This window comes from Mya arenaria, chromosome 9, assembly GCF_026914265.1.
Source record: "Mya arenaria isolate MELC-2E11 chromosome 9, ASM2691426v1".
In the NCBI taxonomy this organism is placed as follows: domain Eukaryota; kingdom Metazoa; phylum Mollusca; class Bivalvia; order Myida; family Myidae; genus Mya; species Mya arenaria.
Window position 1 is genome coordinate 56381655 of NC_069130.1, and position 23689 is coordinate 56405343.

The following is a 23689-nucleotide window of genomic DNA, read 5'->3' on the forward strand; positions in this document are numbered from 1 at the left end:
ACACGTAAACCACTTTGTTGAAAAGATTTAAAAATAATATACACTTGATATTCATTTCATTTCGTAGAATAAAACAAATTTCTATACTCTGAACTTGATATAATAAAGATTGATGGAAAACACTCTAAATACAGTACTAGTGCTTGTGTAACGATGATCTTCACGCGTTTTCGGTACAGACATTGATAACAGGGCTACTTTCAGAACCGTGAATAAAAGTGTCAACGATTTTTAATCCACACAATGCATTGATTTTATAACGCTACTCGATTCAACTCGTAGTTACGGAAACATCGAAAGAGGAATCGACTTCTACGTATCATTGATATTTTTAACGTACGGACCATAGGGGTATTTAATGTGAGTATATGTTAAGAAATTTCCAAATGTTACCCTGAAATTACGCTAGTTTTAGCAAAGAAACACATAACAATTTACCCTCTTAAAGTGACAATCTTATTAAAAATCACATATGTGTATAACAAACATAAATTTTGAGTGATTAATCTTTAGCTACTTACTAAATAATGCATTGATTGAAAAAAATATTTACTGATAACAAGATTGTAACCGTGTATTCAATAGCTGAAAATGCAAAAAAATAGATTAAATGATTGGTGAATGCTAAAAGATTAACTGTGATCTACTATCGTTTCTACTAGGGTAGAAAGACCGTGTTTTCTGCACCTTTCTTTCAAATTAAACTCACTATCCTTCATAAAAACCATTGCTTTCGACATTTGTTCATCCTTATTAGTATATTAAAACAATTTTATTAATTGTGGAAAATCTTTTTGGGAGTAAGAGTGTATCTTAAAAAGAAATGTCATACCATTCTAGTTCTTCTATGACATGTTGGCTCTACCTATTGGTATACATGAAATATATGTACCAGCATCCATCTTTCAGCGGTCAACATTTTGCAAAAACAACTAAAATGTTGGTACCCTTTGGTTCTTATTAATCAAGTAACTCCAACGGTAATCATTTATATCAGTTTCTATTTATGTAGTAACATCCATCTAGGCTTGGATATACCTTACTTATTAAACGTTCAAGTGCGACTGATCTCCTCATTTTTTATTATTAATTGTACTCCTATTCCAAACCATCGTTGGTTCTACATGCATGTAATAATCCCTGTTGCAAAATCTCAATGCTATATTTGTAAATACTTCCATGCTTAAAAAACTAAAAGATACACTCTTACTCCTAAAGAACTTATACCATAATTAATACAATTATCTTAATTTACCGAAAAGGAGAATAAATCGAAAACAATAAAGAATACCTTTATAAATCTGAGAGAAGGTTGCAGAAAACATGGTATTTCTACCTCATGAGATGAGATGGTTGATCATTGTAAATCTTTTAGCATTCAAAACTTATGATTGTTATAAATGTTCATATATTGATTTTATATACGAGTGTCACTTTAATCTAGCACCATCATTTTTAAAAAGGAAACTGCAATTCACGGCCTTATAATTTTGCAATGAGCATTTCTAAGTTAATTCATGTTGTTGTTGTTTTCACTTTTCCAGATTTTCTGACAATTATTAGTTGGCGCGTCCGTTGTTTTTGATATCTAAGTGCATAAAGGTTGAACACTTATTAAGAAAACGCTGTATACTGAATAGGTAGTGGCATAAAAGTCGATTTATTAATGATAAAGAACGTACACTTCACTAAATACTAATACTCAACCACAACAAAGGTGCTAACTTTAAGCACAGGGCTTAGTAACAAAGGGTCCATACAATTTAACGTTATGAACCTTCTTCAACTTTTGTCTTTTATATACATGTATATAACACGAACTTTTGTACATCTGAACATCTGATTTTCGCATTTAGCGCATATTCTGATAATAAATCATTAAGGCTTTGCGCAAATCAATGTTGTCTATATAGTATTCTCTGTGGGAACGTTTAAATATATGTTCATTAACAACACAACCCTTTATATAAGATAATCAAGCTTTTACAAGAAAACGAACGTTTAAAAAAAAACAAAAAAACTTATATTTTGAGCAATCTTTTTTGCACAATTTGTGTATATCGTCAGAGAGGAAACCGTCGCAAGACCTAGTTTACATAAGTGGATAATTATTTTCAGACGGTGACGCTTTTATATGCACTTATCCTTATTTCCTGAACGGTATGGAAATAAGAATTATTCTCGATTTATCTCTTAAACATGTGTATTCACTTGTAAACTAATATATACAAACAGGAAAGGAATATTTTGGAGTTTCATTCAGTATTTCAAGTCCAGACGGAAAAGATGTCCAATCAAATTCCAGATTTTCTGCGGGATTAACATCTCCGCGGTAAATGCACGCGCTTGAATACACTTCCTGTCAAAAACATGTCGTCTTGTACGGGACATTAGTATATGAAGTGGGTGATGAGAGCGAATAAATTGAAAACCTGTCCAAGACTTCTGGTACTTGGACTGGTGCTAAACGTGGGTGTAATAAATAGTGTCATATAAAGTCTGAAAGTTTCACGTCACCTCTTTCAGCAATGCGGGAAGCCAGAAACTCGGGATTACTAGGAATTTATTTTGACAAAGGTTAGCTGCTAAGGTAGGTTTCCATTTTATTTATTCATTTTATTCTAGAGCATACCAGTTCATTTTATTCATAATATTTTTAATCTTTACAGTTCCACAGAATCACTTGTAATGATTTTTATCCTGTTTATTTTATCTGTCTAATGCCCGCTTCCATGTTCACCAGTCGCTTCCCAACAGACAAATATATCTGATGCGCATTTTGATATTTAATGGACGAATAATTTTCTTTAACAGCACATTACATATTTCTTTGAAGTAGACAACTAATGAATTCGTGTGCTTTATTGTGTGTTTGCTTTGTTTCTGGGAACTTGTTTTAGATACGTAGATAGCTAGGTAATGAAAAGAGGTGTGACCTACGTAATGTACGCAGTTGGTTATAAAAATAATTAGCTGCAGTTTTGCGAAATCAAATTTATTACATTTCTGAAAATATTGAATAATATAATAAAGTCATGAAGGCCAGATATAAAATCACTCCTACAAATAAATTCACGAAAGGAACGTCATCGTTGTTAACTTTCAAATATTAATTGCTCTGGAATTTGAACGGATACACATGTTATCTACAGTAATCTTACAAGATTATAGTGAACTGTTTCAGTAGCGCTAGCTTTATTTAAATCTATGAGCACATCGTCAAGTATTTTAAATTTAAAAGTTAACAACGATGTCGTTAATCACGTTGTTAACTGTAACAAAGTTCTGATCAATCGGCCAAACAGCGTGAAAATGCAGCAAGATTCCAAGGCGGCATACAATACTTTCACATGGCTATATAGAAAGAACAGAACAGAAAGAAGATTTATTTGGATTTAAAAATATTGTTTCTCATCTGAGGCGTAAAAAATGTTTGTTTCCACAAACCCATTCTCGTTCACTAGGGTAATGATGCTATGCGTACCACATTTATCACGACCGAACTTCTGATGAATGAGAATGCACAAACCCGACCGACCACATTTTTTCCTCTCGACCTCACACCGTTTTTGTCGCAGTGTAGTTTTGTTTTCGTTATTTCCTAACAATGTGTATTTTGATTATTATAATTTGACCTTTTTATATTCATAATTTTCTAAAAAGGGTTATGCCCTGTTATAAGTCGGTTTGATACAAAATCCCGGTTCACAAAAAATAATAGAAAAAAGGAACGCCTACCTACCTACCTACCTACCTACCTACCTACTCCATTTTTTGGAGATATAATGGAACTTAACAAAAAATATAATTGTAACGAATTACGCCAACATAGACACGAAACAAAAGTTGTCAACATTTGAATGCGTATGTCTTTTGCTATAGGTGAAAGAAACATAATTATACTGATTTCAGAACAAAGCCGTATTTCTTGTCCATTTCATTCATTTATTTCAATATATTATCCGCAAGTGAGATATGAAACACTTTATAATACATATGTGCATAGTTAATAAGTTAGAAAATATAGTTAGTTCATGCATGAAGTAACATGAGAATATCACATGTATATAATAATGGGTTAATGAAATAGTAACACAATAGTATTGGCATACTTAAGTGGTACCGGGGCTTTAAAGCTGCACTCTCACAGATTGAACGTATAGACAACTTTTTTATTTTTTGTCTTGGAACGAGCCAATTTTTGCGAAAATGTATGGAAACCAGTGATATAAGACAGCTGACAAAAAATTAGATCGGAGATTTTTATGTTAAGTTCAAAAATTGATGTTTTATGCATTTTTCCTAAACCGTTAGCAACGGTTTAAGCCATAAAACATTAATTTACGAACGGAAATATGAAAATCTGCGGTCTGATCTTTTGTCAGCAATCTTTTTTCGTTTGTTTGGAGATATTTACGAAAAAAAATGCTCTTTCCAAGACAAAAAATAAAAAAAGTTGTAAAAACGGTCATTCTGTGAGAGTGCAGCTTTAAGAAAGTGTAAGACAAAACCAAGATCTGAATGTTTTGCCATGCAATTCGAGCTGTCTTGTATTAATAAATGCTAGTCTGACCATAAACCGGTTCTCAATAGTTGAATTTCATTTCATGAAACAATGATAGTCTTATTTGTTTTGTTTTTCAACAGTCCACATAAAGCAAAATGTACTATGCTTCTGTAAAAAACACATAACATTTTAATAAAACAATTTTCAATTTCAATATAAAGCAAGCACAGTATAACATTGTGAAATTGGTACATAAGATAAGTTAACCCCTCTTTTATTTCTAGTATAATTTTAGGGTAGATAAGTTGACATCAACTGATCATTTGTTGTTGTTGTTGGTGGTGGTGGTGTTGTTGTTGTTGTCGTTAGTACTGCAGTTTGGATGTTACTAAACTATATTTTGCTTTGAAGTGGACGCAATAACAAAAAATGCAAAGTCCGACATCTGACGTTGTGAAGTTGTTTTGTTAATACAAGGCATTTATAAAATCTACCATAAAATTAATAGATAAATTATAAACAATTCTGAGTTAAATGATTATTTTGAAACTGGTATAATTGGCATTTAAATCGTAATAAATTAAAAACGGACAATAATGTTTCTGTTTAAGATAATAATGAATAGGTATATATATTTATCAGCAGTCTCATATTTTGTAATTTTTAAAAATAATAAAGCAAATAGTTTTACGACATAATCGCAATTTAAAACAGTTAAATAATCTTTGACAAACGTGTAATTCTTGATTTTTTAGAAAACATTGCAATAGTAAGGAAACTGTTAGTTTGTTAATCATGGGTGCGAAACAGTGGCTCCAGCTCTTTTAGGAGCTGTGTATAAAAAAGAGCTAATGACACTTCCGAGCTAGAGCAAAAGAACGGATATCATCTAAAACGGAAGTGTGACTCGTTATTTTATCTAAAATCACAATTATGAGGGCTTATTTGAGAAATCGGGGAATGCAGTGCCATATGAATACGTTTAATCGTCACACGTATTTCGTTTATTTTGTAAACATATTGTTTATGGAGTTATAAAACCGATTCTCCCATCAAACACATGCATGTTTACAAACGAAAGTAGAACATTTTCACAAATTTTCAGCTGAAGCCAAAGCGTGGAGGCTGAGCCAATACGCTGTATAATAATGCACTCAACTCTTCTTTTGTTCTAGCTCGGAAGTGTCATTGGCTCTTTTTTATACACAGCTCCTAAAAGAGCTGGAGCCATTATTTCGCAACCGTGTTAATTGAAGTTATTTTCACATGTGTTTAAATTTTAACTTTGAAATCTCTTTACGTACGAGAACCAGTTATTGGGATGAATCATAACTTAAATTAGTAAATGTTAAGAAGCTTCCTGTATTTTTTGTTCAGAAATTAATTCAATTTAAAAAGTGATTTGAGTGCAGTGTAGCATGTTTGAATTAAACTTGAAAATACTTGAGTGAATGAAAGATTAATCAAATTTATAAAGATACATGTAATCCGTCTGGTATGACGGTTAAAATCGCAACTTACATATAGTTTAGGTTTAGCATATAAATTATCATTGTATACGTTTCGCTAAAGAGTGTTTTAGAAAATGGACGCAGACGACTTCGAAAAACATGGTATTGAAATGGTCCGCTACATTGCGCAATATATGCGCACTCTACCACAGCGCAGCGTGACGTCAGATGTCGAGCCCGGTTATATGCGCAATATGCTTCCTTCTCATGCGCCAATTCATGCAGAAAATTTCCAAGATATCATGGCAGATGTGGAGAAAATCATAATGCCGGGGGTAAGATACAATAAATATCATTAAATAGAACATACTTTTTTGAACATCTGACTTATTCTATAATTTCATTGGCATTATCATACGGACTAAAAAGGGTATTGCTAATATGCTAGTATAAATTATCCGGATAAATGTTCACATTTAAACGCATTTCTTCTGAAACCAGTTCTGATACCAGTACTTTCCAAAGGTTTCGCAAATGAAAGGTTTAAACAAAGCAATGTTTTTATGTTGTTTGTCGTTGAGCTGCTTGACATCATTGTAAAATAAAGAAATTAAATGTAAAATGAACTAGAATTTCAAACAATCCACCTGTAAATCTTCCGAAGGTGACGCACTGGCAGCACCCCGAGTTCCACGCCTACTTCCCCGCTGGAAACTCTTTCCCATCCATCCTCGGAGACATGCTTTCAAACGCCATAGGATGTGTCGGATTCTCCTGGGTACGTGCCCTAACTTAGCTTTTGCCGCGTATCTTCTGGCCTCGATTGCTTGAAACATCTTAAATCCCTTAACGCTGCACTCACACAGATTGCACGTTTTGACAACTGTTTTATTGTTTGCCTTCGAACAAGCCAATTTATGCGAACGTGCAAGAAACCCAGTGATATAAGACTGCTGCCAAAACATCGGAACGCAGATTTTCATATTTAAGTTCAAAAAACGATTTTTTATGCATTTCTTTTTAATTGTTAGTAACGCTTTTAGCCATAAAACAAAATTTATCGCACGGAAATATGAAACTCTGCGTTCTGATCTTTTGTCAGCAGTCTTTAATCACTGCTTTACAGATATTTACGCAGCAATTGGCCCATTCCAAGACAACAAAAACGAATAAGAGTTGTCAAAACGGTAAATCTGTGAGAGTCCAGCTTTAAAACTGGTTTAAGCTAGGCTTACTATTTTACTAACTTATTATGTTACTGTTTGAACTGTGTAATGTCTACATTCTTAAACGTTTTGGGACAAACGGAATCTTTTGAAATAATAATCATGACAAACTAACTTTTAGTTACTAAAATATTAAGTACAAACTTTGGCCTCATTAAATAAGCTTCTTCAGCTTGTCACGCTTCAGAACTTTCGAGAAAATGGGGCCAGCAGGTCAGAATCCGTAATCGCGTTCATAATAAGGTTTATAAACGATGTATTTTCACTGGAACATAATATATGTATTTTTTATAACGGATGCATATTTGACTATATATATCTGCTTCACGTTTACATATCCAGGCGGCTAGTCCAGCTTGTACCGAATTGGAAATCCTAGTTCTGGACTGGATAGGTAGGAAAAACGTTTAATACGTTTTTGATAAAACATTTAGAATGTTTAGAACGGTTGGAGACACTAGATTATTTGCTCTTAAAGAACTGTATTATTTGTCCATATCAAATAACAAAATATTCTTACGGTGTTGACATGTGATTTGTTTATGGGCCCATTTGGAGGACAGTTAAACGTATTAAGTCGTTGTCTTCCAGGCAAGCTGATCAACTTGCCATCAGTGTTCCTGCACGAGGGAGGGCAGGGCGGCGGAGTCATTCAGGTACAATGCAATAGTTTATGACATAAGCTTTAGGCTTAACAGTAATGCAAGTATATAATGATATATGTTACCACAGTAAATAAGTTTAGGCCGTTAATCATTAAGAGTCTTAAGGTCGTATAATAATATAATTTATTTAATTCATTACGGAAAATCCATGTCGGAAAAAACCTCTTTGAGCTAATGTTTGCTGTAAACATATATCCGACTTGAAATAAAGATTCTTGTACCTTGTATCTTGTATTCTGAAAAAAAATAGTTGAATGTTTTGTTTTTCGCGTTAATTACAAAGTTGTTTAATGGACAAGTCTATGCTGGTGTTGACATAAGCCTTTTTTCTAGACGTGCTTTTCTATTAAGCCATACTCATTAGCTATATTACCGATGAATACAGCCTCTCGAAGTTGGTTGCCCACTTGTCTGACTTGTTAAATGTATTCACTTTTTAGGGTTCAGCAAGTGAATGTGTGCTTGTGACGTTGCTGGCCTCACGCCACGCCGCTATTCAGTTAGTCAAGCCATACCCATATATCGACGACGGTTACGTTCTCTCGAAACTCGTCGCCTACTCGTCCAAACTGGTAGATAGGCAAATATTGCAAAATTGTCGTTGTTTATGTCTGTTTCTATTGAATTACATTCGCCGCGAAAGAACATTCGTTACCAACTCTATTATTATATTAAATTCTTAAAATTTAACCCCCCCCCCCACACACACACCCCCAAAAAATAAATAAAAAAGATATAAAAAAATAAATAACAATAAAAAAGATATAAAAAAATAAAATAAATAAAATAATAAATAAAATAATCAAGTTTAAAATGAAGGTCCATATTCCACGTTGGCTTTATTAAAATATTTTAAACCGTTTAAGGCGCATTCCTGTGTAGAGAAGGCGGGCATGATTGGCCTGGTGAAGATGAGACAGCTCGACGTCGATGAAAACTACTCACTGCGAGGATACACGCTCGAACGCGCTATTGAGGCGAGTTTGGTTAAAACTAATCCAAAGTACACTATATTAGACTAATGGCATCAACCTGATTGAGCTTTGGTTATATGGGCGCGACACGAATTGGTATTTTGACAAAGGAAAAACTGATATAGTCTTCAAAACCTTGCCTCTATTCTAGTACTTGAGATTTCTCAAACCACGTTCCCTTTCTCTCCTTTACTCTGATTTGCATTTAGTAAAATTGTTCTATCGATGTGTTTATGTTGTGTGTGTTTTTTAAATGAAGATTATTTCTTATCCAACCAATTGGTAGTTTGACAAAGGAGCATAGTCTTTCAAACTTTCTCACTATACTATAACGTGAGAATTCTCAAATCACTTTCCCTTGCCAACTTCTAAACTCGTATTTGCATTTAGTTAAATTGTACCCTTGGTGGTTTTATGTTGTTGTTTTCAATAAAGATTATTTCTTATCCAACCATAGGAAGATTGACATGCCATGAATTCGTAGTTTGACAAAGGAGAATATTGTCTTGCAAACTTTGTCACTATTCTATAACGTGAGATTTCTCAATTCACTTTCCCTTTCAAACGTCTCTTGTTTGCATTGGGTACTTGTGATTATTCTTGTTTGTATTTTGTAAAATTGTACGGCGATGGGTTTTTTTCTGAACTAAAATATTTCTAATCCATCCATAGGAAGATCGGCGGATGGGCCTGATCCCGTTTTACGTGGTGGCGACGCTGGGGACGACTGGTTGCTGCTCCTTTGACAACGTTGAGGAACTAGGCGAGGTCTGTAGCAAGGAAGGCGTCTGGCTGCATGTGGACGCTGCGTACGCCGGAAACGCTCTCATCTGCCCAGAGTTCCAGCATCTTACCAAAGGCGTGCAGGTTAAATTTGTTTCTGGAGTTCGTTTGATATGTTTTGCTTAAAATTTTGAAAGTACCTATGCTTTATATAATGTGTATATTAACAAAATTTGTATTACCATGTTATACTTTGTTTGGCAATGCTTAACATACGTGTATTATTTGGCAAAAAAACTTTATTTTTTATTTATTTGTTTTTATTTCAGAACGCATCGTCGATCAATTTTAATCCAAACAAGTGGATGCTTGTCAATTTCGACTGTTCTCTCATGTGGTATGTTTGTTTTCAGAATTGCTTAACTATCGATTAAGTATGCAATGTAACCCACTCTTGGGGTAGACAAAACAACCTTTTGCTGCTGTTCGGAGCGGTTTAAAGTTTAATGTTTAGACCAAAGAAAAACAAGTCTTTATTATATATGAAGAAAGGCATAAGCATGTTTCCAAATCACTTGATCTGTATAATTTATAAATGATTCACAAGAAATGTTCGTTTCAGGGTCCGGGACAGAAAGGCCTTGACAAGTGCGCTGACAGTCGACCCTGTATACCTTCAGCATGAACACGACGGTAAATGGGGGTGAACTGTTTGAAATACCATGGGCCAATATGCCGAATATTTGTTTGGCATTATTACTATCACGAATTATATTTAAATTGAGTCGCATAAGTGCAGTTCCCATTTCCCTAAAGCTTTCAACAATGCGGACAAAGTATGAAGAGTATAGAATAAATCCATACAACTGGAGTTAATAAATGCTATTTTATTGTAGTTTTTGAACATAATTCTTTCTTTCTTTGTAGACAAAGAACTGGACTTTAGAGTAAGTATACTAACAAAGAAGTACTCTATCATTAGATTAAAAGTGTACTGTTTACATTTATAATTACATGAGATACTTGGGATTTTCGGTTCACGCATTTTATAAATTATACGAATCAGTAGCGAATCAATTTGTAACAACAAATGGCTTAACGCGTGTTTTGTTGTTTCCAGCACTGGGGTATTCCACTCAGCCGCCGATTTCGGTCGCTAAAGCTTTGGTTTGTGTTGAGATGCTATGGTGTCGAGGGGCTGCAAAAATACATTAGGCGGGTAAGTTTTCAGATAATACGTAAATCAGTATTTTTGTTAATTAAGTTGCTGTTATGGATGGTTCCGAAAACAAACTGACTTAATTTTGCTTTCATTCAGATAAGAACGTGGCAACTTTGTTAACTAATGTTAGTTTGACCTTTGTCACCGAATAATCATTTTCCGTGTGCGATTTTCTGGCAAAATTGTATTAATCTAAACTTTGATTAGATGATAAATACAGTAAGTTTAACATTATCTATCTGCTCTTTTTTCTTTCAAGTTTCAATACATGTAAACATCCTTTTTATTGTTGCCTGTGACGCTTTAAATAATTTGTTAAATATGAATTTCATGTTTTGCAGCACGTTCGGCTTGCAAAAGCGTTTGAGGAGCACGTGCGTAACGACGACATCTTTGACGTCATCGGTGAGGTCACCATGGGTCTCGTGTGCTTTCGACTCAAGGTGTGTTCCTGAATATAAATATTACTGAAAAATGCTCTTGAATACGGTAATACGGTTCTTGATATATTGTTAAAGTATAGTTTATTCTGATGTCATTGTTCTTATTTAAGAAAAATACATTTTCTTCAGTTCACTGTATAATATTTTATATATGGAAGTCAACTTGGTTAGATAATTTCATTTCAATGTACATATCAGAATATACGAAATTAAGGTTTTGTTCAATTAAAACTAGGCCTTGTAACTTCTTCATATTTATAACAGTAGTGAGCTTATTTTCGAAAAAGTGTGTTTTTCTCTCAGGGACCAAACACCTTAACTCAGCGTCTCCTAAAGAAAATAAACTCTTCGCATCAGCTTCATATGGTCCCAGCGCTTGTGAATGAAAACTTCGTTATCCGCTTCGCCATATGCGCGGAAAATGCGGACGAGAAGGACATCAGCTTTGCATGGAAGGTGATCACCGAAGCAGCAGAGTGTCTCATGTCGTCCAAGTCCGAGCTGGAGCGACCAGGAGGATTAGAGAGGATAGAAACGCTCGAAATGTCCGAGACTGAAAGCGAAGATGAAGTATTCGACCGCGAATTGTTCGATACTGACTTGATCTTTGACCAGCAACGTATAACGCTCCGCAGGGCATGCGAAAGGAGAAATCTGTTTCATAGAATGGTGTCCGACCCGAAAGGTTTCAATCGTACGGTCCTGAAGGCGTTAAGTATCGACGGTCAACGCAAAATCCGGAGCGAATCTGATCTTGAAGATGACGCCGCCGACGCTGTGCGTACGACGATAAAAAAGACGTCAGCTGGTGCGGAATCTTCCCAAGACTGTGTTTAAAGGTGTCTAAAATGTATAAATGAATCGAATGTTATTTCTGTTATCTATGAATCTAAAGATACTTATTATCTTAATGTATTGGGTATAATATATTATACAGTATAAAAACGGACATCATATGTTTATTGGCACATAAGAAATACATATTTTCGATTCAAACCTTCATGTTTTGGCGTTAAAAAACCGTATAATTCGTACTGTTATTGTTCTTCAATAAACCATTTAGCAAGAAGTTAACTTGTCTCCTATATTGAACCAAAAGTGAGCTATATCTTTAAAGGTTTTCTATTCTAGTATCAAGTAATGCAATTTGAATGTTGACAAAAATGGTACCACACAATGGTTTGGTTTCATGTAATTCAGTCAGATGAAATCAAACGTTATCGCTCTCTTTCTTGGTTATTTAGCGGCGGATAGGTCTTTTACATATTTATTAGTTTACACATATTTTTATTGCCCAAACATGTCATCTTGAAAACTGTTCATGGGGATTAAAGAATTGTTTATAAATATACGTCATATTTTTAAATAATGACGTAAGGTTGCATTGGCATTCTTCAAATTGACACAACTATATAATGCATTTTCATGATATTTGACACAGCAATGTTATTTGCAAAGTTTTACATTCTCCCGACGTTGAAGAGACCTTTGTCAAATATAAACAAAGTATTTGTACGTCATTTCATTATCTTCCCCTTTATTCACCCTTGTAGGCACACCACTTGGACAACGAACGTTGAAAGCAGCAGAAGAACTGACAAGTTTGAACAAACTGCCCCATCTATCATCCCAAGTACCGAGTTATCATCTTGAAAAGTTTCTACTAATTCCTCGGTGTCCTTACTATTCGGCAACATTTTTTCACTTCCAACGCCATTGTCAGGGAATTCAGAAGGGTATGAAGGGGTCGATGATGTTATTCCAAAGCCCTTATCAAGGAATTCAGAAGGGGTTGTAGGTGTCGATGATGTTATCGTCGTAGCCTCATAATCAAAGCCTCGGGCAAGACCCTTCTTGTTCATATTAAAGACATCGTTTATACGTGGTGCCCGCGCAAAGGTTGTTGTTGGGAAGTACTTGAATAATCCTGCAAATATAACCGACTTTTGTATAGAATAGATTTATGAATTGTTAGAACTCATATAAATGGTATACTATAAAACATCAGATTTACTAGTTGAATTTCAAGGGCAATGCTTTGAAGAATATTGACCAGCATACAAGCTCTTACACTTACGTTATTTCATGAGTGAACGTTTACAGTACAGCATTTCCGGTGTGAGTTATGCTTATTTACTATGTAGGAATTGATTGTCGTATGTGTGATTAAAAAGTATAATATGTACAGTCCTGGGCCTCGTTTCAATTCAATATCAATGTCATAAACCTTACGCTGCATAAAAGTGCTTGGGTTCAACCGTAAACTAACGGACAGAATCTGTGCGATAAATGTCATTATGATATATTTTATTAAAAACGCAGCTTACGCCAAAACAGAGTGACGCCCAGAAAGGTACGATCTTTAGCCTTACGATCTTTATTGAACAGGCCCCAATTTCTCAAAAGTTCTTAAGCTTAACAGGCTTAAGTCGCTTATTTCAATTAGTCAAAATACATACTGAAAATGGATTTTGATAAATGAAAAATGGTTTATTCTGATAATCATACAGATAATGCCTACATCATTTCGAAAATTCTTGAAGTAATAAATTTAACACATTCTAAAGAACAACAGAAATAGTGAGATTAGCTTAATCCTGTAAAGAAGTTTCGAGAAATTGGGGCCAGATAAAGAATATTGTGGGTTTTCTTTTTTGCTTTTTGCGACGCGATTTCATTATTTTTTAATCCAAAAGCTGGCAGCAGTACAAAGACAGTCCAGGAACGTTTTGAATGCACCTCGTATGTCCAACTTGTCCAGGAACGTTTTGAATGCACCTCGTATGTCCAACTTGTAAAAAATTGACATTTTAGTGTTGCGTCTTCGAAAAACGTCTTACCATCTATGCTGATGCTGTTCTACAAAAGAACCATTTACGATATGGAATTGAGCCTTTGTAAAAAGGGTCCAAACCTGCAAGTGTAGACTGAAACCCAGCATTGGCTAGCACAGACACTCTCGTCATGTTGACACTCGATCGCACGTCCTCGAAGAAGTCAGATTTGTCTGGGCCACCTACTAGAGCTCCTGTGAGCTGGTTTGGGTTTGGATAAATCGAGTTGTATCCTTTCCAGTTGCAAACACGTTGGTATGAGGAACAGGAGCTAACAATATTGGTAAACATATCGTTTTAGAATATAGTAGCGACGGGAAGAGGAACAGGCGCTAGCAATATTGGTAAAGATAAAGTTGTAGCTGTTATATAAGTCGGAATGAGGAACAGGAGCTAACAATTTTGGTAAAGATAAAGTTGTAGCTGTAATATACGTCGGAATGAGGAACAGGAGCTAACAATTTTGGTAAAGATAAAGTTGTAGCTGTAATATACGTCGGAATGAGGAACAGGAGCTAACAATTTTGGTAAAGATAAAGTTGTAGCTGTTATATACGTCGGAATGAGGAACAGGAGCTAACAATTTTGGTAAAGATAAAGTTGTAGCTGTTATATAAGTCGGAATGAGGAACAGGAGCTAACAATATTGGTAAAGATAAAGTTGTAGCTGTTATATAAGTCGGAATGAGGAACAGGAGCTAACAATTTTGCTAAAGATAAAGTTGTAGCTGTAATATACGTCGGAATGAGGAACAGGAGCTAACAATTTTGGTAAAGATAAAGTTGTAGCTGTAATATACGTCGGAATGAGGAACAGGAGCTAACAATATTGGTAAAGATAAAGTTGTAGCTGTTATATAAGTCGGAATGAGGAACAGGAGCTAACAATTTTGGTAAAGATAAAGTTGTAGCTGTAATATACGTCGGAATGAGGAACAGGAGCTAACAATTTTGGTAAAGATAAAGTTGTAGCTGTTATATACGTCGGAATGAGGAACAGGAGCTAACAATTTTGGTAAAGATAAAGTTGTAGCTGTAATATACGTCGGAATGAGGAACAGGAGCTAACAATTTTGGTAAAGATAAAGTTGTAGCTGTTATATACGTCGGAATGAGGAACAGGAGCTAACAATTTTGGTAAAGATTAAGTTGTAGCTGTTATTTACGTCGGAGTGAGGAACAGGGGCTAACAATATTGGTAAAGATTAAGTTGTAGCTGTTATATACGTCGGAATGAGGAACAGGGGCTAACAATTTTGGTAAAGATAAAGTTGTAGCTGTTTTGACATGCGCTGTATTATTTGTGTTTTCGTGTGTTATGTTAGGAAAACATTTTCAAGCATTGTTTTTTTCGCTTGACAGCACTATACATCTGACCATGGATGCTGATATTCATTAGTGAACATACGTACTCATATTTGATAATGGTTACTATGGTAAAACATATTTATCTGTAAATAATGGCTATTCTGACACAACGTGTAACAGTCTTAAACGATAAAATAGAACCCAGAAGTAAGAACCGACCTTGCTGCATGGTGAGGTCGGAGAGGAAAGGCTTCTCCAAAGCCAACCTGGTAACTCATCCCAGCTGTGTTGGATCCCAGCATATAGTTGATCTGATTCCGTGCAAACTCGCGCAAGCTGCTATCGCTGACACCAAGTTCGGCCAGAAACATAGCGAGGAAGGCAGCATTTCCTAAATGGTATAAAGGCTTTAATGGAAAGAAATTGTTTAGACACTTTCCATCGGCATCCCTGCTACACGAAAGAACGTTACTGAATTGATAAAGCTTAACAAATAAAAGTTTCCTTTTACGTTAAGTTACTATGAATTGTTCGCGTGATTAAGAGAAAGCACTTATTATCATATTAAAAAGAACTCATTTTACACAGTTTCCTTTGACATTAACATATAAAAAAACAATAATATACACCCTATAAACTTGTAATACATGACAATTATTTACATTCTAGTCTAAGCTCAAGAAACTTTAGTTGCTCATGCACTTTCTCTAACGAATTGGGAAGGAGCGCTCATTTGTACACAAATGTATGCCTTTTTAATTTGTAGAAACCATTGATAGATCCAAACTGTTGTACAAAGACTAAATTTCAGTAAAACTGAAGTGTCTTACATGCATTTTGAATTGTAAATAAATGTTGATATTTGATTTTGATTCATATACAACCATAATAAATGTTAAGATTAACCTCCAACTGCTATTGTTCCAAACTACTTTGACAAATATTGTAAGACATATGTTACACAACATGGCCGTTAATCATTTACATTGTATTTGTACGTTGTTCAAACTGTATGATTTGAAATTGGACGCATATTTCATGCGTTTTCTTCTGTTTTCAGACTCTTTGACCTATATTATCGCGGCGCTTGTTAAAAAATATCTGATAAATGCGCTTAATTGATCCAGCCTGATCTTGAGGTTACACTACACTTAACATCGGTTGATTTTGAATTAAGAAAAGAGATTTGTAGAATGAATAAATATGATCAAATCTGAAGAACATGAGCGGTAGGGCAAATAAAACGAATGCGGCCGTGTCTAGGCACTGAAACTTATTTTTGTTTGTCTTACGTACTGAATTTTCTATTAAACTATATCAGTAACATGTCCGGTACAACAAGTGTAAAACTGACAGAGAATTTTCAAACATGCTGCCGATAGAAACAAAACTAAAAACATAAGCTCTTCTTAGCAGTCAATTGATCATGACAACGGCACTGCAGATGGAACCCTACCAATATGTTGTTGTTGTTTTCCAACATCATGCATACATACCGGCATATTCTAATGGTTGTTCTTTGTACCAAACCAGTCCATCCGGGGTCGATGTCACCTGTTTAGTGTCACCTTGCCAAAACTCCATTCCCCGTTGTAGCTTTTTCAAGTAAGATGAGTTCCCGGTATTTTTGTAAAGCAGCGCCTAGTCGACAGGAATTATTTGATATTAAATTGATATTGAATTTTCAGACAATCCCGAGCACATTTGCACTTTCACGAACCGAGTCAATTGCAAATCAACAAATCGGCCAACTATCGAATCTTTAGGGTATTCGAGACAAATTTTACGTATTTATATCGCTTAATATTTTGAAAGAAGATCAACTCTCTGGTTATTATTATGGTGAATCCAGGTACCTCACAGAGCGGATATCTGTCGCTCCACGTGAGTATGTAATCCTCCCGACCAAAATCGTGCCCCATATAGCTCATCCCGTCAAAGTGGAACTCCTCGCCCTTCGTCAAGTCGTACAATAACCAGGTAGCCACGCATCTTTCGTCATCTGGGGAATCGCCCCTAAAGGTGACACATCGGAATTTAACATTATAGCTACCAATGCTTAAAATGCCAGTATAATTTTTCAATGTTAAAAAGGGCTGTCTAAGAAACAATGTGAAATATAGACATGACTTCACTTTGTCTACTTTTCCGATGAAAACTTATAATATCCGTGATTTTACCTGATAGTTATTTACTTAACAACTTTAATCATAATATCTAATCTGCATATGGTCTACTCACTGATAAATTCTTTTTAACCTCATACAAAAGATTAAGTTTCAACACCCTAATTAAGCTTAAGAGAAATGATAAATAATTGGCGGTGTCGTGTTCGATTGGTTGCACACTTGATTGCCCATCCGGGGATAGCTGGTTCGAGTCCCCGCCGCACCATTGAATAATACTTATCGTCTTCCGGGGGTCCCGTGTGACAATGTTATACACTGGTGCACGTTTAAGAACCAGAGTAGCTCTAACCAGGGTTACATTCTACCTGTGGACTATGCTCGCTTAAGGTTACACATCACCGTTGTCATTTCCTCTATAATTCAATGTGAAATGATTATTTTTAGACAACATTTAAAGGCATTTCGAGCGAATGCAGACTATGATAAACATATATATTCTTAAAGTGCAAGCTTTAAATTACCATTTAAGCTAATAAAAAATGGGGGTCAAGTTATTCCTAAGAAAAATCTCTCCACTTGAAAAACAAACTCTAAAAATTGCACCGTCCGCCATGACAGTTCTTCCAAAATGACCTTTCAACTATAGGGCAGCAGTTTATGCTTTAATCTCTATTCTAAATGATAAATCAAGCAATAATAGATACTCGAGGTATAAAAGTTTCAGGAATAATGATATTTTTGATTTACAGTGTATTGAGCATGTGAAAACATGTCTATCAGTCATAAAAACATTATTTTTTTATTGAGAATTTTCCACACAACGGAAGTACATATGACGCAATGGTGACGTCATACCTTAACGATCCTTGCCAATAAACTTAGACATACACCTTGTGAATACTTGGTATTTTACGAAGTGCTTCATCGCTAACAAGTAAGATAATGTTATACACAACACTAATTTGCAGAAACTGTTTTATGCATATGTACAGTTGTTTTCTGTGTTATTTATCAACGATATATATAATTCTTTAAATGTATGTATGTCCTGTTAAGGGACAACTTTTTATTTACAGATAGAAAGGATACACAGGGTAGGTGATTAATTGGGGCTAGCGGAAAGTGTTCCCTAACCGGGACGTGTCCCCCATACCACCATCACATGCGTGTAAACATAAAGAGATAATGTGTGCATGGCAAGCAAGCGTGAACAAATTACAATAAAACATCATTCATAAACATTATTACTCAGAATAGTAGAGGCTGTCGGTGTCGTTGTATGAGCCATTCAGCGACATTGATAGGAAATACATCTCTACGGCATTCACTGTCAGGTTTAGGGCGAAAGCCCCGTCTGTAATATGTTAAGAAGCAAATAATTCATTTAGGGTTTTAAAAGAAAAAAAATATGTCTACTAAATGTTTATTATAAAATATATCGAGTGAAATATATGTACATGTATATATAATTATATAAAAAGGAGCCATCTTAATAGTATACGATCAAAGAGAATTATTACCAGTCTTGGATTCAATACCAGTATATTCTTCAATGAAAAAATAAATTAATGGAAGCACAATAAAATGTGTAGCCAAAAAGGCATATAAACAGAAGAGACCACAAGTACCATATAAAAAGACAACCGCCACCAACTGTTAATAATTCAGTTTGATCGACCTGTGTATTGACTGCTCAATATTTATACAATTGTTACTTTTATCCTATGATGTAAATAAATATACATGCGCAGACTAAGCTAAATATAAACTGTGGACAACTTAGAATGGTATTAAATATTTGGCTTATATATTTAAAAACAGTGTACCATCTTCGAAAACTTTAGCTCCAACCGCTAGTGCAGCTGAAACTTCTGCCGCAATGTCTGCCCCACCCACACTTGGGTCCAGTGTGTTTAGGCCCAAAGGAAAATATGTCCTGACCTTCACGTCAGACGGGCGATTCCAGAGTCCCCGAACGTAAGCTTCATCTTGACCCTTTGAAAGAAAACCACAAGTTTATGTGAAGTACAATCTGGAAGTAAAGTCCTCTTGAAACTCGAAATATGTTATACGTAGAATGAAATGGTTGTATCATAACTGTCGCCTAGCGTTAGCTTAAGTGCTGTTCGATTGCCAAGAATACCTTACAAACCAATGAACGCGAAAGACAAAAATATCATAGATACTCAAGTGTTGACTAGTAGTGTATATTCCTTTGGTGAATCTCGCAAAACCGGCTTAAAAGAAGGGGTTTATAGCAATCCTATATACGAGAACCCATCAGGGTTATACAAGATTGAACAGCATGTTACAAATATTTTCAAATCATCATTATTTCTAATTTAGAATATTTCATTAATCCTAGGAATTCAATTTAAGGAAATGCGTTTGCCATGAAAGGCACAAAACTTACCGATATTCTAAACTGATTGTTAGCTAAATCTGGTTCTATCACAAAAAGTTCAATAACGGAAAAATATTTTGATTTAATAGTGAAGAAAAATATGATTGAATTGCCATGTATCTTTTGAAATTATCTTATTTTGATATGACAATTTGATTCATGCCCCGAAGTTAATGTTAGTACATACATATACTATGAAAAGCATAATTTATAACGTACCGTTATTCCAAACCGATTGTTTTGAAAACTAAAGCTTGTTCAATCACAAAAAGTTCAATAATGGTAAAAGATTCTAATTTAATAATGAAGAAACATATGGTTGTATTGCCTTGTATATTAGTGTGGTATTTGTATAGACGGTCATAAGGTACTCCAAGGGAGCTCGCAGTGAAGCACGGAAGTTGTCCCACTCTCCTGCAGCTTGATAAGAATCTTTAAACAAATCTCCACCCAGGCCGAGAACGGTCACAGCAGCCGCCGTCACCTTGGTTGTTCGCATGGCTGTACCGTCTGTGAAAGAAGGTGATGACGTAGAAGTAAGGAATGATGCTAAATATGAAATTTTAACATATTTAGTTTAGTTTATGTTATTCATGTATTTTCTTGAAACTTACAAAGCAATGTATTTATTTAACTTTAAATTGCTGCCATTCGACACATAAACACAATTTAACGAAAACATTTACAGATAAAGACACTTATTTTCATCCCGAAACCCAGTAACCAAAGCCATCCATGGTTGTTAGCCAATACATACCGTCATACTACCCTTCTTTCTGGTTTGGAATAAATCAGCAAAGACAAATACACGGCCTCACCAAACGCCACCCGACCCCCTAAACATGCATCAGAATCGATGGAAATATGCAGCGCCTAATACCTACCACAATGTCATCTTACTTATTTTCTGGACATACACGATACTTTACACCTACTATCATACCATCATTTTGGTTAATATGAAACATATAAAGCCCGACACCCACCATCATGGTTACCATCCATCTGGATTTGCGAGAAATATGGAACACCCAGTACAAACCATCCCTATAGATATCTCGTTCAGGGATGCCTTTGACACCCACATTTTAGACGTCAACATACCATCATACCATCCCTGGGGTTTGGAGCTCGCTTTCGATGGCCACCTTCTCCAGGGAACCCGTTGAACCTCTGGTTTAGGACCGACCCTCTGAGCCTCGTAGAACAATATCGACTTCCGAAGGGCATCTGCGTACGTGAGGCTTGAGGCGGACGGCCCTGCAATTTATGATAACATAATTATTCAGGGTAATTATTAAAACTAGTATCGTCTGAAACAAAAAAAATTCTTTCGTCTTTACGAATTTGAAAGCGAACAAGAAAAATGAGTCGATACCATGTGAGATCCATCTTTAATTGGTATCAATTGTAGGCTCATTGTAGATATACCCTTGACAGAAGAAAAAAATGCATTCTTAAGTTTAACTCATTTGTCTGTAATGGTCAAAAGAAACAAAAGCGTATGATTTGTTTACAGCCTTTAAAAATGGGGTTATTAATTAATAGCTACGTGGCTATAGATGCACACCCCCCCCCCCCCCCAAACAAAAAGGCAACAAAGTATCCCTAATATTTTTTTCTGTAACCTATATTGTGCCCCTTTAAGGAGTGGTCTATACTCATGCTGGTCTATACTCATGCTGGTCTATACTCATGCTGGTCTATACTCATGCTGGTCGTACGCCTTTCGTAAAAACTAAACGAAATTGGAAGTAACACGTGGACAAGGTTGGCATTCAACTCTGGTCTCAGTCGGATATAAGAACGATGTATCTTATCGGAATGCTCTATTAAACGTTCCTCAATTGTGCAGGGCCATAAGATTTACATTAGTTGCATATTTAATACCACCAGGATTCTCAATTTGCTTTTGCACTTCGGAACAATACTTATGTTGAATCAACTAACCTGCAGTAGAACTCGTTGGCGGGGTAGACGACACCTCGCTGGGCCCGGAAAGGATGGATTCCTCTATACAAAGAGAAACATGAAATCATAATAAAATATCAAGCAATCTTTGATTAACCAGGTGGGCAGACGTCCGGTGTCTGAGTTTAAAAAAGGAATTTTAAAATTAATATATTCTAACCAATATCATAAATATTATTTATGTTTTTACAAACATAATGTGAAATTGTCTGTGTACCATCAACATCATGCGGTATTGCGCTTGACTTCCTAAGTAGCAAATTACAGTAGAAATATGATTTGGAGATTGAGCCCATTCAGGCAAGCTCAAATGAATTTATTTTCGGATAGAGTATCAAGATGTATTAAACCCTATAGCTAAATTTGCTGGGCGCATGAGAGTCTTTGCCGGGTAAGTGTTTGTTCTCCGGGCTCTCCGGTTTCAACTACAGCTGAAGACCACACTCTCACGCAACACCATGCCAAAAAAGAATGAATATTTGTACAAATTAATATAACTGTCTTCACTATCGTTGTAAAAAAATAAAGTTGGACTAAATATACTGTAGGATTTTGCCTTTTTTTAAAAAAGAAGAGAAACAAAAATAAAACACAAATAACTTACTTTCCAAAAGACACAGTTTTTGGTACTCTAGACGGAACTTTTCAGCTCCTGAAATATTGAAAAAGTTCAATTTGTTATTCTTATTTATATAATATGATATTTGAAATAAGCATGTCAATAAAGGGTACCATCTTCCTAGCCTATCTTACTCATTTTTAAATAATGATGGACGAGAGATTTCAGACAAAATTAAGAAACCCTTTTACACAAACATTTATTGATTGAGATTATTTCTCTCAATCTGTTCTATAAAAAACACATTTGGCTGATTTTCAGAATTTGTTTAAGTTAACAACGTGATAAAAGACGTCATTATTTAAGGAATGAATTGCGGTGTTGATGTCATTATCGAAGTATAAACGCAATTCGGCTGGTCTAAATGTGTGGAGTCCGAAGGACTCCACGCGTACTTTGACCAGCCCAATTGCGTTCATATCCCCGATAATGACATCAACCCCGCAATTCATTCCTTATATTTACACCAATAGTTCATTAGTTTATTCAAGAAACGTTAAAAAATACTTCATTTCATTTCGGATTACATTTCAGTAATCCTTTCTTACCATTCTGTAAATAGGACGACCCGACTGTTACCGGAAACATTTTTTTTTCAAATGACGTCACAATAACGCAGGAAAAGATCAACCACTTGAAATCACTTTTAAACGTAAAATTGAAACACTTTTGGCAACAAAACGTTTAAAATATAATAACTTAGAACTTTCTAAAATGTTGATTTATATTTTACGGGATCTGCTGACACAATACAAACAATAACAAGATCAATAGTTTTCATGTATATTGTTATGAATTGCGATCCAAACATATCCGAAGATGTTGCGTTCATCGATTGATGAACGCAATTGCCAAAAGGCAGTTCATTTAAGAAATGGAAGTTGAGGTGTAAATATTAACTTTTGAAGGTGAAATGTCTCATGATGTGCTTATATATTTATAGAAAACACGTACAGCTGAACACTTGTCTTAAATATTGCTACAAATACTTCAGATCACAATTGAATCCATATTTCTTCCAGAGAAGTTCAGATTTGAAAGTAAGCAACGATGACCTGAACAACGTTGTTAACTTAAACACAGTTAAAGATATATATAGTACAATATATGTCATCGTTGAATCTTTCAAAGTGTATTCATAAATAGTGCTTCAATATTAGATACACCACAATGAGTTTGGTGAAAACTAATTCTAATGAAAAGTATAGTTTAC

General features: G+C 35.1%; 2 protein-coding genes across 2 annotated transcripts; one reads left to right on the plus strand and one right to left on the minus strand.

The window, feature by feature from the left end:
- Nucleotides 1-12234, plus strand: LOC128203273 (aromatic-L-amino-acid decarboxylase-like). The gene is made up of 15 exons (XM_052904609.1): nt 1-360; nt 2527-2590; nt 6080-6293; nt 6623-6736; nt 7527-7578; nt 7776-7840; nt 8290-8421; nt 8716-8826; nt 9496-9690; nt 9876-9943; nt 10169-10239; nt 10474-10493; nt 10667-10765; nt 11110-11211; nt 11515-12234. Exons 3-15 carry the CDS (start codon nt 6093-6095, stop codon nt 12046-12048), a joined length of 1764 nt encoding a protein of 587 aa, XP_052760569.1. The 5' UTR covers nt 1-360; nt 2527-2590; nt 6080-6092; the 3' UTR covers nt 12049-12234.
- A 518-nt stretch (nt 12235-12752) lies between these two features.
- LOC128246202 (uncharacterized) lies at nt 12753-20385 on the minus strand. Its single transcript, XM_052964392.1, has 8 exons — nt 20215-20385; nt 19309-19477; nt 18731-18836; nt 17210-17369; nt 16850-16994; nt 15573-15744; nt 14126-14316; nt 12753-13138 (listed from the first exon to the last, which is right to left on the minus strand). The coding sequence occupies exons 1-8, from the start codon at nt 20383-20385 to the stop codon at nt 12753-12755; spliced, it is 1500 nt and encodes a 499-aa protein (XP_052820352.1).
- Nucleotides 20386-23689: the final 3304 nt, after the last annotated feature.